The sequence below is a fragment of the Euwallacea fornicatus genome, chromosome 22 (assembly GCF_040115645.1).
Source record: "Euwallacea fornicatus isolate EFF26 chromosome 22, ASM4011564v1, whole genome shotgun sequence".
NCBI lineage: Eukaryota > Metazoa > Arthropoda > Insecta > Coleoptera > Curculionidae > Euwallacea > Euwallacea fornicatus.
Genome location: NC_089562.1, coordinates 2969815 through 2995150, shown reverse-complemented (window position 1 = coordinate 2995150; position 25336 = coordinate 2969815). Strand labels below are relative to the sequence as shown.

Genomic DNA, 25336 nt, shown 5'->3' with positions numbered 1-25336 from the left:
GTTATTTTTAGAGGGATTTGGGCGCACCGTTGTGCATAGGCGTACCACCGGAACGACCAAGAAGCGGAACGAATCGTGGATTTAGATCAAGAGAACTCCGCTTGGAATTAGCTCTGGACGATTACTCAGATTTTCCATGGAACTGTTGTGGGTCATGGAAATTGAGCACTGGAAATAATTCAGTTCGCGCCAACGCGAACTCGAGGAGGGGCAGAAGCGAAATATGTTTAAACTCGATAAATTTCCAGGGATTGGTGCGAAGGGCTAAGTAGACGCAAAGCTCACACATCGGAGAAGTCTAAGGATATTTCTATTATTTGATTGAAGTTTTCCCGAAATTAATTAGAAAAAATACATTTATAGTTTTAGGAAGTGTTTAATAACAAAATTAAGCTTTTGTTGGTAGATTTCCAGATCACGTCGATTTATTCATAAGCTGCGAATGTACAAACCGTGAAACTACAAATGCCCACTTTTAAACTTAACAAAACGCTCTCAGCAACCAAAAAAGATGAAGTCGAACACAAAGCAGGGCCTCCACAGGGCTATTAACTGCAGCCCCAATTCTGCGCTCCATACTCAAAATAACATTGTTCATTTTCGGTCGTGTCATCTTTCCCCATTCTACTGACAGTAGCTCCCAGAACCCAAAGGCACCGTGAATATTGACCATATGTGGCGAAACTCTTGCTCGAAGCATGTACCAGACGTGCTCAAATGGATTCAAATCCGGCGATTGTGCTGGCCATGACAATGCAATGATTCCCTCGTTGCCCGACCAGTCTCTAACAATGTCGAACCGATAAATGGCCGGACTGTAGAGTCAAGAATGGTCATCGATGTACCGTCGAGTCGCTAGGAATCGATTTGGAAAAACGAGACTGATTCTGCCGTCGATCATTTTTCCGGCCCATGCCGTTTAATGCGCCACCTCTGAATGAATAAACTTCCTGGACGTGTCGTAAACGTTCGACATTTCCAGACCGTCTCCACCCTCCCATTCGATGAGAATCTGGACGAAATCCAGATATGGACTCGTCAGTGAATGAAACTGTAACCCGATCAATTCCATATCGACATTCTTGACACCATTCTAATCTTGCGGCGTAGCGGTCTCTGGAAAGAGGAGGACATCTCGGTGGTCTTTGAGAGTATAAAGACTGGCTTTGTATAGACGATTTCTAACAGTATTTCGGCGTATAGTCTCATGGTGCGACCGTTGTAAATCTGGAACCAATTCACGTGCCGCAATTGTAAGTTACCTTCTTGCCGTTAAAACTAAAAATCGATCTTAATCCGCAGTTCTAACGCATCCATGGTCTGGAAATTGTACGGCCCGAGTTCCAGCCTCCCTAAAGCGCCGTCATACTCGCCTGATTTGATACTTTGGAAAATATCCATGCGCTCAGCGACTTTAATTTGTTTTAAATCGATTTGAAGGAGCCCTACGGCTCGATAGATCTCATCCAGTGTTAAATGTGGCCGTTCCATGGTCAAACACAGTATTTTCGAAGCACCCGCTAAGCACCAACTAGTGTCGAAGGAATGAAGTTTAATTAATCCGACGTTTTTCCAGGATGCAAAATTCCAACTTTTTTATATCCGAAAGAAAATTGTTTATTTACTTTTAGATTATTTCAATCAATGGAAATATGTATTCAGAGTATTGTCTTGCACTAATACAATTTTATGACTTTTGAAAAATATCCTTAGACGTTTCCGACGTATGTAGTCCAAGATGCAGTTGATTTCTAGCACCCCTGGGTGGTACCTTGTGGGCGTTTGGTCACTTTGGTCCAGGACGAGTTTGTTGGATTGAAGAGAAACAGATAAAAAGAGAACAAATAAATACGAAACCATGTGACAAAGAAAACGCATCACCCAGTAAGAGTGGGGGGGCGAAGGTTGGGAATGCTTCCTAACTCTCCTATGAATTTACAATACCTGCGTGATAGTCTAAAAGTTACTTGGGATGGAATAGCTCAGGACGATGTAGATCACCTCGCTAGAAGCATACTTAGATGACTGACTGAATATAGGTATTCAGTTAAAGGGGGGGGGGGGGGGGGGCAATCGATTGCTGAATTTGGATCGTATCGGATACGATTTTTTAAATAAATATTTCATCAATCGTTGTTCTTAACAGTATAAATAGTTGCTGAAAATTTCCTTGAAAAATATCCACGTTTACTGGGCGATGCGTTTTTCTTCGCACAGCGTAAATACAGCGATTGCATCGAACGGATGGAAATAGGGGTTCCTCTCGTGGATGATCTGAGGGTTAACACCGGATAAAAGCCTGGATATGGAGAGTGGTTCGGAAGACATTGGGATATCATATACTTTCGTGCCACCTTAATAGATATCTGGAAGCAGTGTTGTGGCACAGCCAAGGTTAGAGACGTCACGCTATTTTTATGACCTCACTTGCAAAATGCGTTACTTAACAGCCTTCTCTGGATCATCGGAAACGCACGACTTGCATTGCTTTGGAATTGGAACTCTGACAAAAATATTAATTTAAAAATATACAGGCGGATAAGACAAGAAGATTCCGGTAGCTCCAGCTTCTCAACGATCGATCTGGATCGATCTCGACTATAAATCCAGACAACTAGAATATTTTGAGTGTTGCGAAATTAGGAATTGATCAACCAGCCGTGTGGGCTTCAGAAAATCGGGTTTCGGGTCGGTAAAGCTGAAATGGAAAAACGCGCTATTTCAGTACTTACTCGAATGCCGAGTACGACCTCTAACCATTCCATTTTCAAATGTAGCTAAAAATTTGCGATTCAGAATTCAATTTAAACATCTCGTATATCAGACATGACGTCAGCGACAACATTGTGATAATTGTGGGCAGTAGTAAAAGTTTTTATTTCCAGTCCGGCGGATTTTGGCACATCTGCCAGGGCAGGAAGAGGAGTCCAGTTTCGCACTTGTGCTAAATTCACTTGTAGGTACGGTGTGCATAAGGTAAATAAATCGACGTAAATGTTACAGCTTTTGGTGGGTTTGACCCAAATCGAAAATTGTTGAAGCCTAACAAACAGTTCCGTACTATTTATAATGCTTATTGAGTTGGGTCAGGCAAGGCATATACAGCGCTCGCCAAAAGGATCGGGACACGTTTATAACTGTCATAAATCCGGCATTTTGAAAATTGCTCAAACACGTGTGGTTTTACCTTAAAAGAGGTATTTAGTACATGCCGAATTTCCCTTGCCCAAGGGCGGACGTCTGGACAATTCGATCGCAGGATGAAATTTTCTGGATCGACGCGAAAATCCGACATCAGGATAGTAGGCTCTTTTGTAGAATATCATTTTCAGATGTAGCAACGATTCATCGACATAGTTTTTTGCTCGTTGCCTGCAATACATTCCTCACTGAAAGCACGCTCTGCATCCACAACAACTCCATATAATATATCGATGGATGTGATTCGCCAACAGTCCATCGGTCCACTTTTCACATAGGGAAACTTAAAACGATCCATCATGCTCGGACTTCAATTAATCGTTGCAGTTTTTTCTGGAGAAGATGGGAAAGATGTCGTCAGTAATGTTTGGTTATGACAAGATGGTGCACTACCGCATTATGCCACGCCCGTGAGAGAGAATCTTGACGAGATTTTCTGTAGGAGATAGATCGGTAGAAGGGGCGCAATAGAATGGCGGCCGCGATCTCCGGATTTAATGCCTCTTGATTTTTTCCGTGGGATCACTTGAAAGTTTCCGTGTACATAGGTAGGCGTTTAGACGATCTACGTCTTAGAATTAAAATTAATAACGCAAGCAACACTGGATAATCGCATAGTGGAGTTCGAGGAACCACCGAGTCATTGCCAGGTTGCTACTGGAAGCCGATTTCAGCGTTCAGAGTAGGAATTTCGATTTTGCTTGATGTAGTACTGAGCCACTTTGCTTTGTATCAATTAATTTTATTTTTTAAGGGAACTGTTGATTCAATTTTGGTTTTAAGAATACCGTTGTATCACTTATTGAATTACCTCTCACCTGACTTACAACAAGGGGTACTTCTCCGTGCAAAAACGAAAAGTCAGTGGGGGTAGCTGGATAGGGGTGGGTAATTTGAGCGTTTGGAATAATAATTTTTTAAATAAAATTATACGCGTTTAAATACTTAAAAGTATACCAGGTTTATGAAAGTTATAAGCGCGTTGCAATACTTTTTACAAGCGCTGTATGAATTTGGTACATGTGGCCGTTTTGATTGAGTTTATTTTGGTTTTAAAGAGGACGACGATGATTTCGTTCCTTATGGTTAAAACACGAGTCGATGATCAAATTTTCGGGCAATATTGTGCCGCGGTAATACTAAAACACCGAAGAAATTCCTGTCCAGGAAATGCACTCAGCTTGCCTGCTGCACCATATGAAATTGCAAATCATTTTTATTCGGTAAGCTTGCCAAAATTCTTTAACACGCTAGCGGCTACATTACATGCCTTTTTATTTTTATTTAACACGCAGAGTGGTCTAGAAATTACGAGCTTGCAGCTTAAATCAAACTGCTTATTCTAGAACGGGTCCAAAACGTCGAACCGTCTAAACACAACAATTTGGCACAAATTGCGCAAAATAAGCATTTTCAATTCTGATTTTAGCATTTTCGACCGAATCGTCACTTCTTCGTACTCAAAATTGCAGCCCCTTCATTTGTTTTTTCGTTCCAAATTTCGAAACGTCGGGCCTCGAGGTGAAACCGCAACATCGAAAATTCTGACTCAAATCTCGACATTTTTCGAACTCGGAACTCGCAATTGTAAAGTCACAATCCGCGATTTTGTCCCGCATTTAAGACTTTTTGACTCTCGAATTGAAACGTCACATTTTGTCCTCCTGTCCGAAATTCTGAACGCTGACGTACGCTATCTTGTCCAATATTTCCCGAAGTAATAACCGACCGCATTCGTTCTGTTTGGATGTTCGCGTGTACTCTAGAAAGTTTAATTTTCAGTATGATTCCACCTTTGGCCGATCCTCCACTTCATCAAGCAAATCCATCTCAGACCACAGATCAGCTCCTTCTAGAATCGCCACTAAATATGGGGGGTCTTACAGTAGCAGCATTGCAGCCAAAGATTCTGGTAAAAACCTAAGTACTACCAACAGTTATATGCTAAAATATTCTCCCTTTTAGGTCGTCTTGATCCGCCCAGAATCAAAACAACATTTGTAGACAAAGACCCGTCTCACCCTCCTGTGTCGTATAAATCCCCACTTGCTCGATCAGCCGGATCTCGAGATGCCAGTCCTTCATTGGAGAAGTCAGAAAAAAGCACTACTTCTTCGAGCTCTAGTTACCTCACTTCGAACAGACTTTACCCTAGAGCGTACGCCAGAGGCAGTACCAGCAGGGAAAGTACTGTATCGCCTGCAGGAAGCACTAGCAATTTGCCCAGGCTAACAACGAATTCTCCAAAAAGAGACGATTCCACAATTGCTTCTAAGTATGGCAGTAGAGCTTCTAGTTCAACCAAAACTTCTAGAGAAGATTTATCTTCCGGCAGTCAAAAATACCTTAATAGCAGGTTTCTTCCTAAAAACTCGGTTGAAAGAAGCTATACAGCATATTCCCGCCCTTCTACAATCCGCAGTCATGAGGTTACGAGAAAGAACAAAGAGATTCTTAATGCTCTGCATGTCCAGCAAGAGCTTCCTAGCAGGCCCAGCAGTAGGTGTTCATCTGTGGCTCCTGAAGAGCCACCAGCGAAGAAACCTCCGGTGCAAAAAGAGAAAATAGTAGTGGAAATGGAGACTGTAAAGGTGTGCACCAGGGGAACTTCACCGACACTAGGAACTCCAACGCCACCCACTTTCCTTAGGACCAGGAGAATAGAGTTCGCTAAAACCATAGAAAAAACCATCTCGAGAGCTAAGACTGTCCCAGAGAATATGGTGGATAAAGAAATTCAGTCTGATAGGATGGATGATTCGACTAAATCCTCGAGGTTTGCAGGGGCTTCTAGAATAAGTGCGACTCCCTGGACTAACTTCTTGGATATGAAATTCACTAGTCCAACTAATAAAAAGGACAAAAAGGGCAAGCAAGACAATGTAGAGAGTCCTAAAAGCCTTTCTAGGACTAGCTCCACTAAAAGTATTGCTTCCGTAAAGTCTGATAAAGACTTAACGAAGAAATGTGTAAATAAGAGCAAATTAACCCCACCAAAGCAAATTGGAGACAAAAAGCAGCAGCTTCCTCCAATTCCAAAGCCGGAGGCAAAAACGAATTCTTTACATTCCCTGAACACTCCCAACAAAGACTTCAGGAAGTCGGTTTTGAACATGAATCCTGATGGCTCAAGGAAAAAGCTGGGAAGGCGCAGCAATTCAGCTAGTTCTGCCGAGTCTGACAATGCTGACCCTGACGCCACAGATGTTTCAGAAAATTTAGCCACTTGCAGGTCATATCATAGTAGTAATAGCTCTAAACTGCCACAAAGGGCGTCTCCTAGCTCCGATGCTAGCACAACAGGACCTAGTTCCAGCGAAGACGATTCTAAAAGCACCAAAGCTAACTCATCTAGAATGTCAGCGAACTTCACAGAAGACCCTCTGCAACCGAAAATTCCTCAAGTTAAACTTAAGAATGAGCTAGGTAATAAGAATGAGACAGAGGCCAAGAACTTCCTCATGAGAGCTTTGGCTCCAGTTACCAATTTGTTTAAAACTGGGAAACAGCCCAGTTTAGAAGGAACCGATAGTGAGAAGAATTTCTCAGACTCAAAAGCTGATGCTGATGAAAAGGTAGTTTGGATCTTGGATCCCAGCTCTGAGAGCACTAATGAGACCACTGGAGAAGCTAAAAGTGCTAAATTGGTTTTGCATAGAGTTGAAACTGATGATAAGCGTTGGTGGGGGGAAAGTTCTGATGCAAGTCTACAACAAAACAGCGAACCAGCTAATATGAAATATGCAGAACAAAAACCCAATCTACCCCGTAGTCCTAAAAGGACCTTAAACCAGAATTCTTCTGGAGAAGCTCCTTGGTGGTTGGATAGTAACCAACAACCCCCGGAAGGGATGCAGATTTATTCCGGATATAATGCCGAAAATAACATGACAGCCCCTTTGAACAAACCACCAATGAGGCATGTAGAATCTGGAGAAACCCCTTGGTGGTTAGATGAAAATGCTCAGGTACCAGACGGGGTGCAAACATACCCTAACTGGACCCAACAACAACGACCTGTGATCCATCACGTTCAGTCGGGAGAGAAGCCTTGGTGGCTGGAAGAGAATCCTTCGGAAGTTCCTGAAGGGGTGCAAGTATATAAACAGACAGGGGCTCAAAATAACGAAGAACAAAGGCCTAAAATTAGACCTGTTGAGAGTGGCGAAGCCCCATGGTGGCTTCAGAAAAATTCCACGCCACCAGAAGGGATTCAGACTTATCCCAACTGGACTGCACCAGAACCACCAACCACTGAGTATCGAAGAAATGATTCTGGAAACTCAACTTGGTGGCAAGATAGCGATAAGTCCAACTCGGAGAATAACAGAAACATCGATGCATATCAGAAACCGTCAGATTGCCTGGAAACTCATCATCTCAGGCACATCGACTCTGGAGAACGCGAGTGGTGGATTAACGATGATGACACATCAATTCCACCATCGAGGGAGGAAGTACCTGAGAAACCAGCATATGCAATAAGACATCAACTATCAGGAGAAAGGGCTTGGTGGTTACAAGAGAGTCAAGAATCTGATCGTCCAGAGCCTCTGGGAGATAGAGCGAGTCCCGAAGGTTTAGAGATGCCCAGAGATAATGAGGGTCGGTTGAGTCCATATGATAATGTGCCCTCGTTGAGAGAAGAGGGCAAGAAGCAGTTGACTTCGCTATTTATTTCAAGACATACCAATATAGATGATATCCTGGGTGGTACCGGACAGTTGTGGAGTCCGATAATGAACAAAATTTTCGGGTATAAAGATGAGCATGATGAGTGTAGAGAGGTGGATGCTAGGGAGGTGATAATTCACGAGGCGAGCACGCCTAGTGGGGCTCCAATGAGAGGGTAAGTAATATTGGTATTGAGCATTATTGTGGTGTTTACATAGTGTAGATACCAAATTCCAATTTAAGGAAGAAATATTACATTTTTTAAGAATTAAAACGTGAACTGACTACCACAATATCCTATCTGGAAATTTTATCAAAAAGATGATTTTCTACAAAAGCTATTAGACTGACTAATATTTTCTGTCGATTTTAATGTTTTTATGAATATATTTACCTTAATTAATTATTTGTTAAAATTGTCAGGACGTTTATCTCTTCAACTTAAGATCCTACTTTACATAGTCCTGATAACTTTGCCAGCAAGAAAATTTGCATGAAAATAGAAAAATTAATCAATGTCTTCTCTGGTTTTGTTGTTTGTATGGAATGAAATTGATGGCAAAGTTACCCAGAGATGTACAGGGCTTTAGAGTATCATTTTTGTGATAAACAGTTCATTTCAAGAATGGTTGGAAGCTGGAATGTACATACGTCTACAGAGTATGCCATATAAGACGCTTCAAATAAAAGATGTATGAAGAACTTTGCTGTTTTGAACCTTTATAATGAATGGTTTCTCAAAAAATGCTATGCAACGACATATGGACATCCTGTATAAAACATCGCAATATTCTTAATGTATAAATTCGTGTTTATATTAAAAACGATATTTTCATATTTTCTCGTTTCAGATTGCGAAAAGACTCTAACTTAGCACGCAATGCGGTAAGTAATTATTGTCTATTAAATAATTTGCTAAATAATACATTATATCATGAGTATGGTAAGTAGGTTATTACTGCACTCAAGGAAAAGTTGTAAACCTACCTGGTGAGGTGTAGTTTGCAATCCCTAGAAGGCAGTAATTATACATATACAGTTAGAGAGTTAAAGCTACTTTACCATACTATCAGCAGTAATATACTACTTACGTCCTTCGAACCAGGGTGGTAAATGCTATTTATAGTGTGGTTGTAGATGAATATTGATTATAACATTGAAATTCACCAAAAACTTAACGGATCGGGGAAAATTAACCTTCGCCATATTGACAAGATTCGCCTTTGGCGGGTCTTCTTAGGTTGTATTTGATCATTGTTTTTGTAAATATCACGGAACACTTGAATTTAAACTAATTATAAATCAAGAAATAGTTCATTTGCGAAGTTTGAGTGTTTTAGAGTTACATAAGTCTAGGTAAGTATAGTGTTTAGTTAGTTAGAAACTGACAACGTCGCCATTCCCATCTCTTTATATAGATTGACGTCAAATCCTGAAAGTGTTACACGTTGCCAAATGATGCGTCGCATCTGAGATTTGAACATTTTCATTGGTATCGAGGAAATCACTCCCGGATTAGTGCCCCATCTCCAATGCGTGGAGACGATTAACTCGAGCGCTTTTTTAAAGGCAATTGCTCTACCCGTTCCTGAGATGTCGGCGCAAAAACGACGTTCCCTCCCTTATTGAAGGGTATATATTATTCCGGCAAGTTTTGTTTGCGAATCGTGTGCAGTTCGACAGCCGCAAGAACGCCCGTAACTGTGCGAGGTGTTATTCCCAAATAGAACAAAAGAAAGAATGAACAATCCACCTCAGACGCATACGACATATTTACAATCGAACTTCAGTTTGTTTTAATTTGAAAGAGCTTCGAGAAGGCCCTCGAGTTTCTTGACTTCTTGGCGGGTCCCTCGCGATTACCTATTAGGGATTTTTTGCTCTTTTCTGATGTTTCCCTTTGATTTAAGGATGTTAGCAGAAGTAGCACGATGCAGCTGAGGCTTTCGAATTGTAAGCCGCTTTCCTATCAGGATGTTTGCACCTAGAGTGCTCATCCTTTCAATTTAACGTTGCCCATAAATTACCGGACGGTCAAATCATGCCTAGATAAGCAGTTCTAACACAAAGCGATTGCTGTAACGACTTTTCCCTCCGGCTTGAGGCAAATCAAATAAAGGAACCAATTTGGTACGGTCTCAAGCCTCGTCATTATACGACCTTTCTCATGGGACTCCGAGTAGCCTGCGTCTCACGTTTTCGGCATTAAAAAGTATAACAATTTATTCCCACTGGACGAATTTACATTTTTACTGTTACAAAAGAGCCGAATTTTCGCACCATAATAAAAGTAATAAAATGAGATAACCTTTCCAAGGACAATTTCACTTCAATTAAGAATCGGTCCGGTTTTTTTTCAGGCAACGATTGTTTATGGGCGAGTTCCGATAAGGGGATTAGGTACTCGATTTTGAGCACGTACGAGACCGCCATCCCCTCATTTTGATACTTTAACAGCATCAGAATATATATTACAAATTAAATTAATCTGAATATTATGCAAAGCGTTGCAAAACTCTAGATTAAATAAACGCAACATTGTAGGAAGATTCAGTACCTGCGTGACTTCATTCAATAACTAACGGTAATAAGACGTTCCAAATTTAAAAGCCCAAAGTCGGATAATTCGGAGATTGCTAATTTATTAAATCCAATTATGTTTACGAGTCGGCCAATGCGGGTTCTCCCTTAAAAGTTTTAGTTACGGTACTAAAGTCGCTCTTTATGCGAGGCGTACCGTTAAAAATTTCATTTTACTCGGAAAAGGCATTATGAAGGATCCTCGGTTGTAGGCATTATTATCGGATGCCTGCGGAAATTATCATAAATTAAGGTATAAAGCTATTAAAGGTTTGCCCAACGAATTTTTGGAAAAATCGACGAGTCGAGCTTATGGAAAAATTACCGTTCTTCCCTTAACTAACAACAACTGTTATCGCCTAGGTACAGCAGAAATTTATGCGCATAAGTTCACAACTTGAGTGAAAGACGGAATAAAATTTGAAATTCATCAAGTTCAAAGCACTTGCCGTGAAATTACCTGAAGGTCATCGCATTTCATTATGGCTACCATCTCTAGGTCTCCAACCGATTTGCCTCTAGTAACACTAAAGCTTTAAAATTTTTTAGAGACAAGTAGTTCGGCAAAGCAGACATGTTGCGTTTGATTTCAACGCGAGGGGAAACGGACCGAATCTCAGTCCTTGGGGCGATTAGGGTCCGCCTCTACTGCGCCGGTCTAAGTTGCACCCCGCCGGTAGCTTTTTAGCAAATTGCACTCGCTTTCACGTGAAATGCACCACCCAGTAATGCTAATAATTAAGTCTTGTAATTTCGGCAAAATAATGCTTCATAACGGAGTATCAAACGATCAGACTTTCGGCAAAAAAGAAAGAATGCTGGTGGTTTTTTTGCCATTGACCTTTTAGATTTTTTATTCAATTGTAAACAATATTTACATGGAAATATCAGTTTATTTTGTTGTTGAACTGTGAACGAGACATCTCACAATGCCCCCAGTGAGAGAGCGTCGAAATTTTTCCCACATTTCGCACTTTGATGGAGGGCGAATTATCCGCATGGAGGAGGGTGGACTTTCTTCTCGTGAGATTGCCCGAAGAATGAACCGGAACCGCACCACGATTGCGAGAATACGGTCTTCATGGTCTGAAGAAAGGGTTCAGCAACATCGTCCGGCTGGACGTCCTCCCCGTAGCAGCGATGCGCGTGAAGATCGTCTTGTTAGACGGACGGCCATTGGTGATCGATTTCAAACAACGATCTGTCTGTCGCAGTAGATTGGACGAGAGCTCTAAATCGTCGGGTGTCGATGGCGACAGTTTACAGAAGAATTTCGTCTTTTGGCCTGCGTTCATACCGCCCAAATCTACGACTGCCACTAACCGCCCAACGCCAAGCTTCCAGATGGGTGTCAAGAACGAGTCGATTGGAGTCATGAGCGGAACAATATCGCCTTCGGTGACGAGTCGCGATGTTGTTTATGGATCAGTGATGGTCGTAGAAGAGTCAGACGATACCGAGGTGAAAGAAGAAATTTGCAATTTTTTGAATGGCGCATCACAGCTTTAACACTTGGTGTTACGGTCTGGGGTGCGATATGTGTTGGTCGAAGATCTTCTCTCGTGTTCATTCCAAGCACCCCAAACGCACGTCGCTACATTAACAATGTTCTGAGGGCAGTATTAGTACCCTTTACCAAAAGGCATTTTCCAACAGGATAATGCAAGACCACATAGTGCGAACATTACTCGACAATACCTGGAAGAAGCGCAATTGGAAAAACTGCCTTGGCCTGCACGGTCACCGGACCTATCGCCCATCGAACGCCTCTGGGACATGATGAGTCGCCGTCTTCGAAATTTACCGAGGCCTCCAAGGCATGTGGATGACCTACGACATCATCTTGAGGTAGCATGGAATGAAATACCCCAGGTTGATAATTTGTTGCAAAGCAAATCCGCGAAGAGTACGAGCTCGCGTTGTCGTGCGAGGCGATGTCGCTCATTATTAATTTTTTAATTAACAAATGTTGTATCTTTTTGCTGAAAGTCTGATCGTTTGATACTCCATTACGAAGCATTATTTTGCCAAAGTTACAAGACTTAATTATTAGTATCACTGGGTGGTGCACTTCATGTGAAAGTGAGCGTATTGTTTTTGTTGAATTTGTTCGCTGATAGGAAATTGGTTTGTTTTCGATTTTATGCCCGCAAGCAGTTTTCGTTAAAAAAAATAAATAAAAATAAATATTCTAATAAATTTTATTGTATATCTGTTTTTCTGAAAAACCAACTGACAGGGTTCGAATTGTAATTCACCACTGGGTGTGGTGTTGCGAGGCCTTTAATCTGACGTGTCACATGACCCATGTTTCGGTTTTTAAAAATCGGCCACTTCGCGCCAACGGCGACGAAGGCAACATTTGAATAAATAACTAAACGTCATAAGATAGTATCGTTTGTCGTATTTAATGCTATTTTCGAATAAAAATGATAATTTTTTAAGAATTTAACGGTGAGGGGGGAGGGGGGAGAATTCAGAGGCGCACGGCGTATCGAACATCACCAAGCGAAGACCAAAAATACAGACGTGACGTTTGCAGTTAAATTCCATAAAACTGAACTGAAATGCGACACGTTTAATTAATTTTCCAAATAGAAACCGTAAATCTAACACAATGTTGTTTGCCAATCTTACACACCGCTTATAGGAAAAAAATCAGATCAGTTTTCGCCGAGCGCTTAACCTTTCAATTTATTTTTAGCTAATGCGGACGCAAAATGCTCCAATTAATCTTGATTTTAAAATATTATAAAACCGCAACGCTAATTGTGTTTTATTTATGTAATAGAAGCAATTTTTAGAGAAAAAAAAATTTATTTCTTGCGAAAATGGTGCACGCCACCTCGGGCGTGTGTTTCCGCTGAGGTACTGACTGCACAACAAAACTACATAGTATCAAAAAATGAACTTTCCTCAACGATCTAAAGATATTGACATGCAACGAAATCCTGCTTACACCTAAACTAAACTCCCTCCATTCACGTATAAAATTACATATAAAACAGTGGCGCGCCGATTTGAGCGTGTAAGGTGCATAAACCAGGAGAATAGATTTAATTAAAAGACCCGTGAGCCATTTTATATACGGAAACATATCCAGTGTGTTCCGATAGAAACCGGTAACGCATTGGTAATATGAATACCAGCTAAGTGAAACCTCTTTACCCGGAAATGATTTAAACTTGGTTAAACACAAAACGGTGGCGTAATAAGGGCATTAATGCTAGCAAAGCAAAACGAAAAATTGAATGCCTCTCGCAATAATTATTTCTCGTTTTAAAGAATTTTTAGTTATAAATTTGCACGTCCCACGCCGAAAATTTTTCATTTACAGTTAGGCGCATGAACCGTCTTTAAGCAAAAATATTTTCAGTTAAATGGAATTGATGCCAGTGCAGTCCGGAGCGCGGAACCAGCGAGGTAAAATTGAAACTTAAACATCACACTCCTTTTTGCATAATTTTTGGGTAATTGCCACTTGAATTTTGCGTCTGCCGCCATAAAGACTTTCCATTGAAAGTTGGATACGAACCACCTCTGTTAAAAATATTTTCAATGAACTCAGATCGAATCCAGTAGGGAAGAACGGGGGGGTGTAATGCGGACCAAGAGGACAAGTGAGGAATATACGAATATCACTGGGCTATTTTTGATCATTTTCAATTTGAAATTTGCATATGCCAGGTCAATAGTTTTCCACTCACAGTTGTGCCGCTAAGCAGACGTTTAGGTTCCTTTTTTATTTATAAATATTTTCATTTCTTTGCTTATCAAAACGATTCGGGTTGTAGGTAGATACGCTTCTGCCATGCTGTTTGTCCGAAATATAAAGCCCGTCAGCAGCAAGCTACAAAACGTAAATTTAAACAATGATAATGTATAAAGATATATATATTTTTTTTTTATAAATTACTTGAACCTTTTTTTAGCTTTTTAGAAAAGCATCTCAAAGCCTGTTAGCGTTCACGGGATTGTGCCATTAACTGTTCGATGAAAACGCCACTTTTTCCACTTACTGTCCCTTTTAATTATTTATTGATAAACGTACGCCAATTACCGTCAAAAGGGATTCCCCAATGAAACATTTTTTTTTCGAAAATTCAGAAAATAGTTGCTCGTTTCGCCGCTTGCGATGTTTGGCGCCACTCTCTGCCCACTTGCCAGTGCCGCACGACATGCGGTGAGTCTAGTCTGTTCTGAGACAGCTGAATAAAACAGCTGAAACTCGGCGGAGCGGTGATCACAGGTAGTTGCCAGTCCGGCGATGTTCCGATGTTTTTGTCGATACTAAAGGTACTGTCTCAGTACTACTGCATTTTTTAAGAACCGCGATATTCGATTTCGTGATTCGTGAGTGACGACCGTCTTTCGTGTGGAGAGTGAGGAGTACCTGTTCACTTAAGAGTACCATTAGAAAGGTTTCATGAAAATGTTCATTTAGGAGAAATTGGTGTCCCAAACGAAAAATGTCCAATTTGGTTGAGGTGTTTAGGAATTAGGAAAATTAAAAAATCGTGTATTGCATAAGTGGTTTCGGCAAAAATGCCGCAGAGAGTGAAATGGTGGTACCCATCGATTACTGCCGGACTTGGGCAAATATGACATTTACTTTGTTTACTTTATTAAGTTTTTCAGTGCTTGTGGCTCGCATGTGGGCGGCTTTACGATTCTTAAAGAAAAGTACCGGCGATTCACTTTTGTTGACACCGTTTTAAGGTTATACAGCACCCGGTAAGTCGTACCGGTTAGCGGCGATGAGTTTGTGGGAACAGAGGTCAAAATATGCCTGTTCGAGCTCTCGAATATTCGTTCGGGTATTAAATTCCAAAGGAAGCAATTTCCTGCCAGGGCCTTTTGGCGGTCATCGGACCGATTGATTTCCACTCAGTGTAGTGAAATTTTTATATGAAAATTTCGCACGAAATTCCATTCTTGAAACTCGTGTGTTTATAGATGTCACTTGACGGGTTCCTGGCGGTATCATTTTCAAGTTCAGCGACTGGTGGTATTCTTCGGTTCGTTTTTTTGCATTCGATTTTAAGACTTTTTAACGGTTCTTTGATTCATGTCTTCTTTCGCAACCCGCTTATTACACGCATTTGAGTACAAAGCGGGATTTCCGTGCATTCGCAGCAAAGTCCCCGAAACTGAAGTTCAGGGAATTGTCGAGTTGACCATTGAAACTGAACCCTGTAGCGACAACTACTTTACTGGTAGCCACTCGATTAATTATAAATTCAAATAAGGAACGTTTAACTCCGAAGTGGACCTACAAACCAGAATTGATAGTTAATCTACTTTTTTTTCCAAACGAGCTCATTTAAAATTTCAGTCGTTAAGTTCGGTTGAACCTGAATCAAAACAGAACGGACAGCTCTTGAATACAAATCACCTTTCATTGACTGGGTACTGCCTTGCATTGTGTATTTTACTATATTTAGACAATGACGCTTCTTTAACGACTGTTTTGCTGAAAAAAAATTAATGATTTATAACAGCATCATGAAGTGGTTTTATGTGGAAAAGGGTTACATTGAAAATTTCCCATAGGAAACGCTGTACTTATCAGAGTGATAACTTGTCGTGGCCCCTAGGAATAACGCATCTCGCAGCGCACGTATTCCGTTTAAGTAAATATTTTGTTTTAGTTAATTACCCGAAAACAATTAATAATTAGGATGAACCATTTGTTGCTTAATAATGTGTCATTAACGATCCTATTAGAATAGCAAATAGGGCGCTTCGATTTACTTGGAGAGTCGCGATAAGCATTAATCACAGTAGATACTATTTAGTAATGTCATTAAGCAAGCCTGGCCCCACTTCAACAAGATAAACTAAAAATTTCATTAGAGGGTATCAAGGTGACCGATGTATATCTTCAACAAGACACAGGCACTATAACAGAAATTTAGCAGAGGTCTTCATGCTCACCCCATCGCCCATTTCACCCTCGTATATCTGAAGCGACGCGGGGTGTCCGTTTGACGTCCCCTCGGACTCTGATCGGTTTATTTGCTATTTGATAAAAAAATAAATTATGGGGATTTCTATGTATGAGGCTAATGAAGGTAAATTTGAAAATTGTGACCGTCGTACAGGACGTCCCAAAAAAGCGGACCGTTGGAAAGATTTTTTTTTCTTCTTTTATTAACGTCACCTGCACTTTTTTCACGTGATAGAACCCTCGCCGGATCCTGTGTCGGTTCCTGTATTTTTTCTCTTTGGGGGGCGCAGTGACGCCTTAACAGAATTTTAGGCATTTGCAGTGCCTCGTAGAAAATTTAGCGTTATCGTGGTTAGCTTAAGCTAGATTTTGGTAATTATAGAATGGCCTCTCACGTAAGGTCACCTTAATAGACGCGAATACTCATTGAGCCAAAAATACATATATAGTGGTTCCGCAACAATTTTAATTATCATTTTTCAAACTTCAATTTTTTTAGATTTTCGAACAGGGTGATAAGTTTTTTATGACGTAGGAGGACAGGTAATTCAGTTTTCTTCATTTACGCACAAAATGATGTCTAATTATCATAAAATATTAATGGAATTATTAAGTGTTCTAGGAAAACCTGCATTAAGTCACATGTGTTTGTGTCAATCATGCGTGGTCATTTTTTCGATGTTTTTTTTGTTTTAAGTTTGAACCACTTATGCAATCGAACTCGTAGCATTGGCGAGATAAATGGTTATTTTGCATTATTAGGAATTTCAACATTTTCATCAAAAAATGCTTCAAATAAACACATTTTTACTGTCAGCAAAACGCTGGAATCTCAAAAAAAAAATCGGGTGTTCCATTTGGAAAAACGATGTTGACCCCAAAAGACAGGTGAAGGTGACCTTGAAAAATTACCATTCTAAAAACTTGAGCCGCCGAAAGTAAAAAAGACTTCGAACTATTTTTTTTCTAGACCTCGATTTCAAGACATTTGCTTGTCCCATTTATTTCGGATCGCCCAGTATACATCCGCACAATTGATTTTTTTTAAAATCACAAATGAACTCATGGAAGTCTGAGAGGCTGCTGAGTGGACACCCAGTATATACAGTAAAAACGCTCAAAACCCATCAGGAAATCATGCAGGAGAGCTGAACCTACATACTTCAAATCACATCAAAAGTCTCGAATGTTATCTTCGCGTGTCTACCTTCTTTTGTCCGTGGGACTTTGGCTACTGCAAGACGCAAATCATCTACCTCTGACTCTACCTCAAGGAAAGTTGATGCTCGAAGTGAACATCTTTCTTCTCAATTTTTGCAAAGTGATTTTTCCTTATTCTTCTGATGTTCCTGTTGTAACCAATTGGTTCGACATTGTTGCCTTTAGTTGCGGTAAGATCAACTAATGATATTCGCGGATTTCATCTTTCTTCTTGTCATTAATTAAGCTCTATGTGTCTCAATATCTTCTTTGCACTGTGTTCTCGCAGTCAGTTTTTTCTGATTGATGTTTGAGTTGATGTTGACTCGAGAAAATTTACTTTTAAAAAGGGCAAAACAAAAAATTAGTCCATCGTGTTTCCACTATTTGAATTCAAAGGAACAATATTTATTAACGTGCAAAGCCCTGGGAATCACAGACCGAACGTCCGAGATTTGTGGCTAAGAAGGGAGCAAGTTGGAAAGCCGAAAGCGGAATTAACAAATTTCTACTTAAACAGGAACTAAAATAATTTTTTTTTGAGAATGTCAGCCCAAAGCACCTCGTGATTTTCTTGCCATGATAAGGAAATCATAATGCCTCAAAAGGAGTTTCCGGAGGCAAAATCGAAACCAATTTAACTGTTCGCCCCATTCTTCAAAGATATCAGAATATTTACATAAATAGAATATGGACAAAAATCAGAGTTATTGTATTCGGAACGGTTCCATATGGAACGAAACCGCTTTTGAGACACCAACTTTCTCGGTCTAAAATTCACGGTGTTCCATGTAGGATTGTGAAGATCTTGCAGCCTCGCCGGCCGAAGTGACTAATGTAAACACTCGTAGTGATACGCACTGTGATTCCACAATGTCTTTGACATGTAGAGTGCAATATCTGAATGATATTGATCCATTCTCTTACACCACCAATTATCCCGATCCTGCTAGACCGCCGTTGCATACCTTCAGCGTTACTTTGCCGCTCATAAATCAACTAGCTGCTGTTCATCGTCTGCTGAAGTCTCCCCATCGGGTAAGTTCTTTGCCAATAAGGAGCTTGATGTTGGTTCTTTTTTGATTGCGGAAAAGTTCTCTTAAAATTATTCTCCAAAATAAAAGAGATTTCGCGTGTACGAGCTGCAACGTTTCTTAGTGTCCTCGTGCTCGAGATCATGAAAATAAACGCGTGCGAAATACGTACTTTGCGCATTGTTACGTTTACTTCTCTCACTTGGGCAACGTGCAAAAATGGCACGTAGCGACGGGACAGCGCATCCGTTTGCGCATCGACACTAATGTTGATGCGCAAAGCAGAAATATTGCATTGACAATCTATGAAAAATACATTTTGAGATCAATTTTAAATGCGGCTATTGCCTTCTAATTAAGCATCTCGATGTGGAAGAGATTATTGGAAAATTATACGATGGCTAAAGTTTTCCTCGCAAATCCTATAATCCCGTTATGTCAATTCAATCGTCTTCTTTAATCCGAGACTCAATCCATCTAAATTCTTTTAATGATTGCTGTTATCTACAAATAATCTGCCCATATATCACTTAGCAATTACTGTTATTATTATTTTAGTTTTAATAGCGATCATTTAAATGCTCCGCAATCTGATACGCGTTTGAGATAGAAAAATCGGATATGGGAATCCCGCGCTATTGCCCATTAACAAGCTTTATGGGAAGATTTATTTATCGGCATAAAATTTGCAACTTTGTGGTGTTATTTAGTGCTGAGCTGCTTAGATTAAGTGGAATAGATGACGAATCACGTTACTTACTAGGTTTATTTACCTGTGATTGGTACCTTGAGAATAAGACTGCGGACAAAATTTGTATACACCAAAATAGCTCCTCGTTCAAAATCTAGTTTAAAACCCTTTTGGGAAATTACAAACGGCCATTGAAGGGCATTTTTTCCTTATGAACCGTTTTTATTGCAAAAAATGATATGCCGCTAGATGTCGCTAAAATTTGCGCCTGTTGAACGCAAATACAGATACTTTAGATGCGATAGAAAGACGGAGAAACAAAAAAAAATTATTATCAATTTTGAAAATAAAAAATTAGATGTAAATCGAAGCTAAAGGAAATACAGGAAATCCTCTCTGATAGGAAAAACGTCGAAATTGAAAGCACATGAGGATACCTAAGAAGCTTGACCGCTTTCAGCGGGAAACGTGAAAAGCATAAGAGCATTTCAATGAGGCAAAATTTGGAAAATGGATGAAAGAATCGAAAACAGGCGATAAGACACTTTTCAGTGGGCCGGAAAAGAGGAAAATGTCTTAAACTCAAAATCGTTCTTCTTGTACGAGGTCCAGTGTTATCTAACTCCACCTGTAGATAAACTCTAGATTGTTATGGATCACGAAGGGAATCTACGTCAATATTCTTTATTTGTTCTCAATGATCATAGCACATTTTTTCAGGAAAAGTTAGTTTGACCAATTGTTTTTTGGGTCATCCTGGACGTGGGTCAACCTGAACTAATGCGAACAGAAACGACGGAATTTTTCGTCTTTTTTCGTATTTCAAATTCAAACCGTAACTGAATACTGGAAAAAAATAAGATGAAGGAATGAAAATACATATTGTAAATAAAATATTATTTCTCGTCTTCGATTTTTCAATAGACCTATTAGATTTTCCTTATACCGGGTGTTCATTAAACATATGGCAAAATTTCAGAGAGTAGCTCCCAGGACTATTCTAAGAATATTTGCCCTTTGATGATTTTTTAAGAGTTTTTTTGCTCCGAAGATGCAGGGCGAGAAAAAATTTCGAAAATAGCAACATTTTGTTATATATTAAATACTGTATATAAAGCTTCTTAATCTACAAGAACCGTTGAAAGTGATCACCTTAAGTGAAGTAGTCGTTGTGAGGTCCCACTATTTCTTGAGAAATCAGTTTGATCGGTAGAAAGAGTCAACGCAAGTACCAAGATCGTCCTCTATCATTGTCCAGCACATTGTGCTCCACTTCTAGCATTCTTACAGTCATCGGCCTTCCTGGTCCTCCGCTTTTTTAACAATAACATACGGAGATCGCCGGAGCGGTCGAGGTGGACCTCACTTATGGCCTGTTCGATCTTCGGACATAAACCTCTTGGATTATTCCCTGTGGGGGCATCTAAGTCATTGGTTCGTCATGCCCCAGTGGAAAATGTGGATGATTGCTGCAAGGGCGTAACTCAGTAAGCAACGGATTTGGTGTTTTCTAAAGAGTTCGGCTGTTAATAAGGATATTAAATGGTGCTATTTTCGAAAAATTTTCTCGCCCTGTATCTGCGAAACGAGGAGGTTTTGCAGAAACTATCAAAGGACAAAATATTCTTAGAATAATTCTGGGGATAACCCCCCGAATTTTAGCCGCATGTTTAATGGACACCCTGTGTGTAGTCTTTATGACCGGTAGAGGTCAAAAATCTTTTTTACAGGCAACGTATGCACAAAATGTCTCTACAAACACGGTGAGGAAATAATATAAATTATATGAAAATTTATAATGTACTTAGAAAGTACTTTGCTAATTAACAAACGCCGTTTAATGGGTCGTTTAAGAATTCTGCACGGTTTCATAGCACATCTGCAAACGGGTGGCACTTTAGTCTCTAGTGTAGGTTATTCTTTTTTCCCCCACAATCGATCCAGAAGAGTCGTCTTCAGTTTTCAACATCGGGCAGGTTTTTTTGTACGAATATTCCACCTGCTTAGGCTGCAAAGCAAATATTTGCTTTGGCCCTTCGATCCCTATCAAAACAAGAACATTCTTGAATCTACAAATCCACCCTTATTTATTCAAGTCCCTCGCGCTTTCTCTCCACTTTATAATTTCCGAAGTCAATAACAAAAACGGTCTTCTTCGAATTAAGCCATTACCACATAAAGCGGGTTCTCTGTATCTCAGAACTTGTTGAGCTGATATTGAAACTGGTGCAGAAGAGATTTAATGGTAGTCGTGACCATGTCGTGACGACTTTAATGATAGCAAAAACAAATAAAAATAAGGCAATAGTTTGTTGGGCAACCTTTGGTAAATAATGTTCTTTTGTGTTGTCCGTTGTACTTGACAGTTTTTGTCCGATACGTACAAATTCTTCTTGTCGGTTTCGTAACAGTTTCCCCCTGTCGAAGCCTGATTGAAAAGGACGCAAATTAGACGAAAAGTTAATGGTGCTGTCTCTTTCGTGACTTTGCAAACTTGATCGAGATACGAGTATTTTGAATACCGGATTTAAGTGGTAATATCTTCCATGTAATTGAGCAATCGAGGAGGGTTCTGGGTCAAGTTAGACTCGGGAAAAACGCGAGAAAGTCAGATCTGATATTAAGTTATTAACTGGGCTATTTAATTACATTTTAATTTCGTCCAAAACCTGCAGCAAACACTTCACAAACACAAATTTCTCATCTAATGACGTTTTCCTTTTGGCCTTCGTGTTGAATGCCCCCGTGCGCGCCCGGACTATTCTTAGAGAGTTAGTCGGCGCGCCCTTAAAGCTCGGCAAGCGCTACACTAAAGGTGTTTAAAAGAGTGCAGCTCGGAAGAGAAAACGTTGAGAAATTCCTGGATTCTTTATTTGAGAAACAGCGACGTAACCACTTACGGATCCTGGCTTCACTTTCCACTGGGATTTCAGTGAAATTGTTAGGAAGGAAATTTAAAATAATGCAATCCCGTTCTATTGCATACGCCATTACTTCCGCTAAGAATATTAGCTCTAAGCACTTCTGGTCGACCGAAAAATTCCTGCATTATATGCAAAATTGTGGCGTAACTATTTATAAAAAAAAAAAAAATTATTCAAGCAAAATTTTATGCGCGAATGCTTTTGCTGAGAATATTAGCTCTAACTCACCTGAACCGAACTTGTAACTAACCTTAAACGACCGTTAATCGAAAAATCGCCCAAAAGTTTATTAGAGTCTTACTTAAAGTCGATTTACAATAATACCAGTCTCGGATAAATTATTTATGTATATTTTTCTGTTTTTTATTCTTTTTTTTATAGAAAATTAGAGAATCTTCTAATAGACATGCGAGCGTGGCACCAGGCGATCTAGAATGCCAGCATGGTGTCGCGTTGGTAATTCCCATGGCAGAGCTGACCGCCTAAAGTCCATTTTTGACCAGTTTATTTTCCTTGTGAATACACTTCCCTGCGTACAGTGTCCGAGTGGAATACGAAATGTCTTCCTTTCAGTACCAGTGCTCCAAATTGACGATCTACCATCCTCATTTATATCAATGACACTAGCACTGCTCACTGGCCATCAACAGCTACGCTTCCTCTTCGCCGTCCTTGGTCTGCTTTGCCTCTCGTAATATCCTCCAGCATTCCCGCCACCGATATCCAGCAAATGATTTAAGCTGACGTTATTGGAACTAACTCGAATTGAGCTCTTATAAGTCGATTCCTCAAGCTCGTTAAAGTCCCCGTTAAACTAACTGATTTTAACTCCGATGATCAGAGTGTTCTTAGTCCTAAATAATCGGGCCTTTCTCTCAAAAAGATCTCTGAAATCGGTTAAAGCCTTGGTTAAAGTCATTTGGTGTAACAGCAGTCGCGTTTTAAATCCTGTTGTATTTCGCATTGATCAGTGCTTGCGAAGTACTTTCACGTGCTGAAATCACTATGTTCCTAACTTCAACATAAACCTGGTTAAGTTAATAACTAATATTTTCCAATCTTTGACCAAAACTGATTGAAGGGTTATCTGGACTAACCTGAGGTCTGCCGACTGCGGGTTAAAGTGACTTTAACATTTGTCTGGAATAAAGTGCCGTCTTTAAAATTGCCGCTAATGGTGACTAACCCTTGCGGACTGAAGTGTGACGTGTTCATGTTCACGCACCTAAAATCTGATTTTCGGAGCTTCCTTCAAGGCAGTTAACGTGGATTAAAGTATCCTCAAAGCGTGTTAAAGCCAGCTTGCGTTAACGCGGGCAATATCCTTTAACAGTAAGTCTTGTTGCCTTACTTGGTACTTTGTTTGCTGACAAATGTTTGCTGCGAACGCTGCTAAATTTCAGCAACAACAATGTTTATTCTTCCTGCATGACAGAGTTGCTTTCTCAGCATAAAATAAAATAAAAAGGAACAAAATCAATTTTCTTCAGTAGGATGAATGCAAGACGCGACATAAATTTACCCTGAAATGAAACAATATTGGCTTAGTATATCAAGGTTGATATCTGCCAATACCAGCAAAAAGAGCCATTGTTGAGATGTCCATCTTTGGTAGGGTTACTTAGAGAGTTAAATTGATTTTGCCTTAAGAATTTTGTCGTTACACGTGATAAATTATTATTATCGTAAAGCGTCAAAGGATTTATTTAAATTTATGTTCGCCGGTAACAATTATCCAATTAGAGATAATAATAACCATGCACGCTGAATAACATTTGGACTAGATTAGTGTCAGTAACAACATAATCAGTCGAATGGCATGAATTCTAATCTAATTGTGAAAAGGCTTCACCTTTTAAGAGGATTAAGGACCATGATATTGGTTTTGCTTGTTCACTTGGAGGCACTTTGTACTTAGTTCAGCATAGAAATTGCTTCTTTGAGATAATGGAATTTTTCAAATGCATTTCACCTTAGTATCTGCCATTCCTCTTGCCGGCTTAGGTAACTCGGGTTGGAAGCCTATCATGCAGGTGTGCCTTTTTGCCCACGACTTTCGAAACTGTGTCAAAAATAGCCGAAATAAAGACCCTCAGGTCAACAAACTTTCCCGCTGTCTTCCGATGCGAGAGACCACTTAGTTACTTTAACGACGAGCACTTTGAAGTTCGGAAATTAGTGCGAGAGCTATTTAGATTTCACTTTTAAATCCGGCACGATTCGAAAGGGAAAAAGAGTGGATCGGCTGCCGAACTACGGAAGCTTGATGTAATAAATCCGAGAAAAAATAAAATAAGAACGAAAGCGAGAAGGTCAGAAAAGCACGTTGGAATCAAATAGAAATAAGGAACGAATTTTCAGAAAAAAACTGATAGTGGCAACGTCGCAGCGTTCGTTTGTTCTGCCATTAGGAACAACTTGCAAACAGAAAATGCTCTCAAGAATTGCATGGTTTGTTGCTAATCACTTTTCGCTATTGCAGAAATTGTGTGAATCCTGTTTGAAAACTACTTGATAGACTTTAGTTTAAATAGAATTAAATTGACACGGAGTCTACCTTAAAAGTTCTTTGTTCTTTTTTGCTATTAATTTTTAGCGAGAACGTAACAGTAAAGGAAAATAATCTGAGGTAACTCGTTAAGTCAGGTTAGGTTTACCTACGCAAAAAGCTCCCCACCCTACAGTAATGTCCAGTTGCTCCATTACCACTTTAGCAAAGTTTTATTGAGAAAATAAAATGGCGAAACTGCTGCGTTCATTTGTTTAGTTGTCAGATAGCAGTTTGAACGAATGCGACCAGTGTTGCCAAACGATGCTCTTCTTACGTCAGAGACGAGTTGATTTTGACATGAAAATAAAGTAATTTTGATCATGAGATACAATAAAACCATTTTATATTAAAAAAAAACATTTCGTTTTAGAAAAAGTACCATTAGAAATTGAAATGGAAAATATTGATTCTGACGAAATTGGCTCCTAAATATTTCTCGAGCTGGAAAAGAGAACTGGCAACAATGCGACTTGCATGTGTTCACATGTCAATAGCAATGGCGTCATGCTAACGACAGTCAAGGCTTCGTGC

At 39.9% G+C, this 25336-nt stretch overlaps 1 protein-coding gene across 1 annotated transcript in view; it reads left to right on the top strand.

Moving 5' to 3' along the window:
• The first annotated feature begins 4177 nt into the window (after nt 1–4177).
• Fhos (Formin homology 2 domain containing) overlaps nt 4178–25336 on the top strand; it is a 93580-nt gene continuing 72421 nt past the window's right edge. Inside the window, exons 1-5 of the mRNA XM_066295277.1 lie at nt 4178–4424; nt 4984–5113; nt 5167–8050; nt 8727–8760; nt 18401–18643. Of these exons, the coding sequence (XP_066151374.1) occupies nt 4209–4424; nt 4984–5113; nt 5167–8050; nt 8727–8760; nt 18401–18643 (3507 nt within the window). The 5' untranslated portion in view covers nt 4178–4208. The remainder of the gene's footprint in view (nt 4425–4983; nt 5114–5166; nt 8051–8726; nt 8761–18400; nt 18644–25336) is intronic.